General features: G+C 44.8%; 1 protein-coding gene across 2 annotated transcripts in view; it reads right to left on the bottom strand.

Annotated features, from left to right (window-relative positions):
• tapt1a (transmembrane anterior posterior transformation 1a) overlaps positions 1-7,416 on the bottom strand; it is a 31,022-nt gene that overhangs the window by 19,143 nt on the left and 4,463 nt on the right. Inside the window, exons 3-4 of one of the 2 annotated variants that reach the window (XM_063190732.1) lie at positions 4,972-5,090; positions 3,408-3,440 (exon numbers count right to left, since the gene is read on the bottom strand). In XM_063190732.1, coding sequence (XP_063046802.1) covers positions 3,408-3,440; positions 4,972-5,090 — 152 coding nt within the window. The remainder of the gene's footprint in view (positions 1-3,407; positions 3,441-4,971; positions 5,091-7,416) is intronic. The other variant, XM_063190733.1, reaches the window with a different exon arrangement.

The raw sequence follows: 7,416 nt of genomic DNA, 5'->3' as shown, positions 1-7,416 counted from the left end.
TTGTATCCATGACTTGTTGTGGTACTGCATGTTGTTATGGCACTATATTACCGGTATGCGGAGTAGTCCATATTAGAATGTTGCCTGCGTAATAACACTATATCTGTAATGTGTCCGTCAATTATCAGTGCCAAGTAAACAAACGTCAGCTGTATCTCCGAGACTCCTCCTGATTGTGCGTCTCCTAGTTATCCTTTCTTTCACCTTCTGTGTCATTAATTGATCAGCCGTGTAAAGGGAGGGCTGGTGTAGTCTTCAGACAAATGAGTGCAGCGAGAGAAATAAAATTGTCCCGCCAGACAACTTTGGAATAAAAGATCACAGTGCAATTTTGATGTATGCGTGTCCTGGTGATACGGATGAATAATTAAAACACATTTTCAAAAAAAAATATTCCTAAAATATTCTGTTTGAAGACTAAAACTTACACAAGTTCTCCTCGATGTTTGCCCTGGTCCAACATCAATATTTAAGCATAAAAATTCAGTGCAGACATAAACCACCAAACAAAACCACTTGAGCTTAACATGGCTGTGTACATACATGAAAACCAGACGTGTACACAGACCAAGACAACCATATGGGTGCATGAAATGGGCTTTCACCCAAAAAAGCAGCACATGCAATGTCCAGTGCAACATGATGCATTATCTGGTGTAGCACAGTGGTTCCCAAACTGGGGGGGATGCGACCCCTATGTGGGTCATGGAGAGAAGGGGCTGTTTGAATAAAACCCTGAATATACTGTATACCTTCATAACATAATTCCATAAATTGATTAGTAAAAGTATTCAACGGAATGGTTAAATACTTTTCCTGTGAATTTCACATTAAAAGTAATGAATTTCACATTAACAGTATTATCAAGGGGTTAAGTGGTTGCCATTTAGAATATGGGAGGTGAGTGGGTCACGAAAATATTCTTAGGTCCAAAAGGAGGCCGCAGAAGAAAACAGTGTGAGAACCACTGGGGTAAGACAGCATGCCAAATGAACCCTTCACAGCAGCCATGTTATAACGCAATGGGTAGTTCACAGTACAGTACGTACGTCTATGTTGCCATGGCGTTCCATCTGATACGGGTCTCCTATAAGACGCAGGGCAAATCCCTTTGGCTAATGCAAAGCCTGTGAGGCGGCTCCAAATACACTAGCATGAAAATCAAGCATTAGCGCCAGATGAACATGGGGCCCACTTACTTGTCGCCACAGCAGGGCTGACTGCTTTACATAGTAATTACTTTTACACTCAATCAGCCTTAGCCCCGCAGTTAAATTAAGGCTATATTGGCCATTATAGGTCAGCCACGCTATTCTACTGAGCGATATGGTATATGCATATTTGCTTGATGACACTAAGGATATTTCAATGTGACATGCATACAGCAAGACCGTGTTCTACATGACTTCATCGTTACGTGCTAAAGTGTAAGCCTCATATTTAAGGGTTTCCTTACAGTGTGTTCCATCTCAAGGAATCTAAAGTGGCACCTGAAGTGTACGTTTAATTGTGCATTGGTCGTATGAAAAAAAAATTGGTCTCCCGTTTCTTTTATGGTCATAAATGTCACAAAATAAGAGAGTCCGTTGTTGCAGTCTTTATTTTTGTTTTCAAGTGACTTTGCTAGTCCAACATCCATTTTGAGACTCTGCTAAACTGATTTTGTTTTGGACCTGAATCAGAAAGTAAAACAACAATGAAAATTGTAGTGAATCCTTATGGCCTGTTAGGGTAAAAGTACCCTGCTGTTACCAAATACCCTATGACTGAAGCCAAGTGCGCTTCATTGAGTAAAAAAAGCCCTACCCTAGAATACAGCTCAACGGTTGCCTTCTCTCTCTCGCTCCCACAGCGCATTCTAAACAACAGCTCACATACGGAGCGCTGAGGGCTATGGAAGGGCCATCTGCCAGAGTGGGTTTGAGTGTGTGTGCCTGCATGTTGTTGTATCCATGCTGATGTATGCATGTTGTGCATGATTGTGTCTATGTGTGTTATCCGTGTTAGTGGGTGTATGCGTTGCATTGATGTATGCATGTATTGTGCATGATCTTATTTGTGTGTGTGGTCGTATCCGTCTTGATGTATGGATGTTGTGTTTTTGTTACTCACATACGTGTGTATGTGCATGACTGTGCGTGTATGTGGATGTTTGTTCCTGAGTGTGAGTGTACATGTGTATGTGTGTGCGCCTGTATGTTTGTGAATGTGACAGTGTATGTGAGCATCTCCATGCAAGCTGTGGCCACTGTGACAGCTACAGCCTGCAGGCCCTCATAGGAAGACAGGCAAACGGCTGAATCTCATGGGATCCCCCACCGCCACCACCGCCATCCCCACAATCCCATGACATCCCTCCTCAAAAACAACCCTGGCACCCTGTCACAAGCACTAATGTTTATGGAAAAACCTTCTAGAAGGTAACATGATTTATTCCGAGATTGCTCATGACTTTTTCATCTGCCTAGAAACCAGAGGTTTTGCATTAAAGTTTCATGGAAAGCCCACGCTTTCTCTTCAACGGCTGAGGGAAAGAAAGAGCTAATGGACTGAGGGAGAAAGAGAGACAGAGATACAGAGAGAGACAGACAGACAGACAGAGACAGAGATACAAAGAGACACAGAGAAAGCAAGAAGAAGGAAAGAGAGAGCGAGTGAGAGAGTGCAAATGAGAGAGCGCAAATGAGAGAGCGCAAATGAGAGAGAGAGAGAGAGAGAGAGAGAGAGAGAGAGAGAGGGAGAGAGACAGACAGAGGGAGAGAGACAGACAGACAGACAGAGACAGAGATACAAAGAGACAGAGAAAGCGAGAAAGAAGGAAAGAGAGAGCGCAAATGAGAGAGAGTGAGTGAGAGAGAGAGAGAGAGCGAGCGAGCGAAAGAGAGAGAACAAAAGAGAGAGAGAGAGAGAGCGAGAGCGAGAGCGAGAGAGAGAGACAGAGACAGACACAGAGAGAGAAGCAAGTCAACAGTGCCACACAGAGGAAGAAAGTTGAGAGCAAGTTGGCAGAAACAACATGACGGAAGAAGCAGCCGCAGTGAGCTTGTGGATGCTGACACCACCAGCAGTACCGAGTTACACCCTCCTGCAACAGCCTGCCAACCAAAAACAGCCACAAACGATTGACACCTTGCACATTACTGACAACCTGTGAGTATATACGTACAGTACACTGCATAAACTACTACATCTATGCACGTCAGCCCGAAGCAGAAATGGGGCCGAAACAGGCCAAAAGACACGAGCAATACACCACTACACACACACGCGCGCGCACACACACATACAACCGCGCACGCACGCTCACACGCTCACACGCACGCACACACAGAGTGATATAGCTGACAAATGGCATGAGGATGGATCGGACATTGAGCACAGTGGACACAGTGGCTGCTGAGGCCTACCTGCTCCGGTTGCAGTATGGGCATACATTAGCCCTGCAGGGGAGAAGAGGGAGAGAGATACAGGCCATTAGGCCCAACACACTAACACACACACACACTAACACACACACACACACACACACACACACACACACACACACACACACACACACACACACACACACACACACACACACACACACACACACACACACACACACACACACGCACGAATGCATCCTCTCTTCCTCACAATAACACATACACAATAACATGCAATTTCACATGCAAACACACAGACACACACACACACACACACACACACACACACACACACACACACACACACACACACACACACACACACACACACACACACACACACACACACACACACACACACCAAAGGAGATGAGCAAAGGGGGAAGAAGAGCCTTTTCAGAGTGTGATCAAGTATAAAGTAAATCAGCTGTATCAAGGAAGTTTCTGGCTCCTCTCAGCAGGCCTAATCTACATGTAGTCTAGTTTCCCCTTTTCTCAGTTCAGTGTGTAGAATACTACGGGCCCCTTTGTTTTTTTTTTGTCTAGAAGTACCATGCATCGGAGGGAAGTCTGCTTGAGGTGCTTTCCATTATCTTGTGAATTGGTATAAACAGAGCGGGAGAGAGCTAAAGAGAGAGCGAGAGCGAGAGCGAGAGCGAGAGCGAGAGAGAGAGAGAGAGCGAGAGCGAGAGCGAGAGCGAGAGAGAGAGAGAGAAACAGAGACAAAGAGCGAATACTTCTAGCAACTATGCTTAGAAAGAGAACGGTAAACATATAGAAAGAAAAAAACGTACAAAGCAGAACAGTAACTCTACAGTATAGAAAGAAAACACGCCTGAGGCAATGTTTGTTACCTCATCTCCACCAAAGAAAAAGAAAAAAAAAAATCATCACAACCGTAATCCAATATTGATATTATGTTGTGGATAAGAGATCACAGAGCCAGGGGCGAAAATGTATGTACACACGACATATTCACTGTATAGTTCATATGCATATCAAAGACCGAATAATGCAGCTTGTGTTAGAAAGATTATTTAGTACTAGGTAATGAACGTGTCTGAAAAGAGCAAAGATGCAGAAAGAAATCGAGGGAGAGAGAAATAAAAAAAGAAAGCGAGGGTGTGTGTCTTCTGGGTGTTTGTGCATGCAAGTGTGTGTATGTGTGTGTCTGCATGCACGTGTAGAAAACACATTACCTATACGTATGTGCCTGAGGCTGAAATTTCAAAGCAAAATGCTTATCGCCACAATACTGCTCGGAATTACATTTAATTCCTAATGTGTGTTACCTTGTAAAAATTATCGGAGCAAATAAAGTACCGGTATATAAAATGTGTGTGTATGTGTTTGTGTTTGTGGGTGCGTGCGTGTCTTGTAATGATGGCCCTACATTGATAACGTCACAGGTGCCCCCCTGGAACCCTGTCCAGATCCTTTCAGTGTGTGTGTGTGTGTGTGTGTGTGTGTGTGTGTGTGTGTGTGTGTGTGTGTGTGTGTGTGTGTGTGTGTGTGTGTGTGTGTGTGTGTGTGTGTGTCTCACCCGAGGCCGCAGCAGGGGATGGTGAGGAAGCGCAGCAGGGCGAGGAAGGTGCGCAGGGGCAGCAGCGTGAAGACGTACAGGAAGGCATCCAGACACAGGAAGATGCCGAAGGTCATCAACTATATAGAAGGACACCACAGAGAAAACACACTCTTAGGCATGACTGACACGCATAACTCATAATCAATACATCTGTTGTGTGTGTGTGTGTGTGTGTGTGTGTGTGTGTGTGTGTGTGTGGTAGAGGAAGGCACCCAGACACAGGGCGATGCCGAAGGTCATCAGCTGCACAGACGGACACCACAGAGAAACATCAGCTGTAGCACACCACACACTCAAGCATGACTGACTAACAATCCATACATCTCAGTCACCACGTTTACATGACATTTATGTGACAAATTAATAATTCAGAATTACAGTAAATAATTAATTTTAATTTTAATTCCGAATTGTCTAGTGCTTACATGCCATTTTGGAATTAAGCTTTATTCTGAATTAAATTGAGTTCATTCTGAATGAAATGTCTGATGTAAATGAGGCCAGCGTGTGTGTGTGGACCAGGGGTGGGGAACTTGTGTCTCAAGGGCCGTTTACTTTACAAAATTTGAAGTGGCCCCTCAAATGAAAAAGGCTTCCCACCTCTGGTGTAGGCCTAGGGAAAGGCATCCGGGCACTCAGTAGGACACCACAAAAACACACTCAAGCTATACATATTTGTGTGTGTGTGTGTGTGTGTGTGTGTGTGTGTGTGTGTGTGTGTGTGTGTGTGTGTGTGTGTGTGTGTGTGTCTGTGTCTGTGTCTGTGTCTGTGTCTGTGTCTGTGTCTGTGTCTGTGTCTGTGTCTGTGTCTGTGTCTGTGTGTGTGTGTAGGCATTCAGGCACAGGAAGATGGCAAAGGTCATCAGTGGCATGGTAGGACACCACAGAGAGAGAACACACACTTGAGCATGACTGACAAGCATAACTCAAAATCAATTCACCTTTGTGTGTGTGCGTGCGTGTGTGATGCAGGGGAGGGCATCCAGTCACAGTAAGATGCCAAAAGGGCATCAGCGGCAGGATACAGGAACACACACTTAGGCATGATTGACAATCAATCAAAACCCCTGTGTGCGCGTACTGCATGTGTTGAAATGGTAGGTGTTCCGCAAGCTTCACATGTAAACAAAGGGCTAACATTTACATACAAAGGTTTGGATTTAGACCAAAGGTCTTCTTTACAGATTCAGTTCTCAGCTAGTAAAAACAGAAAGCCTGTCAAGTTTGTACACGAGCGCATCGCAATGCTCTCAGCAACTGGGCTTCGGGACGCAGACCAGGGGGTGCATTTCTAGAAACCATTGTTGCCAACTATGTTAGCTACTTTGTTGTTTGTAATGCAATTTCCCTGTGGCAACTTCACAATTCGCTAACTGGCTAGCAACTTTACATAGTCATTGACAGTGAAATGACAGTTATTTTTTTGGGAAATGGCTGCCACTGCCACAACTCTTTAAAATAAAATAAAAAATAAATCAGCAGCAATTGCATTGAGTGCTAATCTACATAGAGAAATAAGCTACTTTGCTTGGACACAGCGACAGCTAAACAGCCAGCAGAGAGTGAAATAATCTCCCTCTCTCTCTCAAAAAAAGAAACAGTTCTGATTTCAAACGGCCAAAATCGGTTAGCCTGCAAAACTAAGTTAAAAGGCAGTACAAGCGCTCCCTGGCAGGTCGCACTGGGGACCCAATTAAGAGCTCCGTCAACACACATACACACAGAGGAGGAGGAGGAGGAGGAAGTGCAGAGACTGTCAGGAGATGCCAATTACGCAAGCGACACACGCTCTCTGTCTCACACACACACACACACACACACACACACACACACACACACACACACACACACACACACACACACACACACACACACACACACACACACACACACACACACACACACACACACACACACACACACACACACACACACACACACACACACACACACACACACACTTTTTGAAGACCTGATACCACAATACACAACAACCCAAGCCAGTACCCTTTGGCTCTAGCTGGGGAGTTCAAACGCTTGTGAAGTGTACACTCTAACCTTTTCAAAGGAAAAAAATAACAACTGACAGCAGCAGTTTAAGGGATGATAAGGCAGGAAACGAGCCAAACCTCCCCAACCAACCCCGTTTCCCTTCTCCTGATAACCACATTGACACTTCCTGCCTTGCTGTCTAAGTGAAGAGGAGGTAGATGAATAATAACAAAGCAATAACCCCGGGGCTTGTTAAGCTGCTTACCCTCTCTCAAAGTGTGGGCAATTGGCTGGTGCTGACTTTTCCAGGTGTCCAAAAAGGCAGGCATATGAGAGGCATCAACTGCTTAGGCTCAAAGCCGTTTGCTAGGGTTTTTTTTTTTTTTGCTTCAGCAGCCAAGAGGTATTTAT

Source organism: Engraulis encrasicolus, chromosome 23 (genome assembly GCF_034702125.1).
Source record: "Engraulis encrasicolus isolate BLACKSEA-1 chromosome 23, IST_EnEncr_1.0, whole genome shotgun sequence".
Lineage (NCBI taxonomy): Eukaryota > Metazoa > Chordata > Actinopteri > Clupeiformes > Engraulidae > Engraulis > Engraulis encrasicolus.
This window is presented reverse-complemented; position numbering and strand designations above follow the sequence as displayed.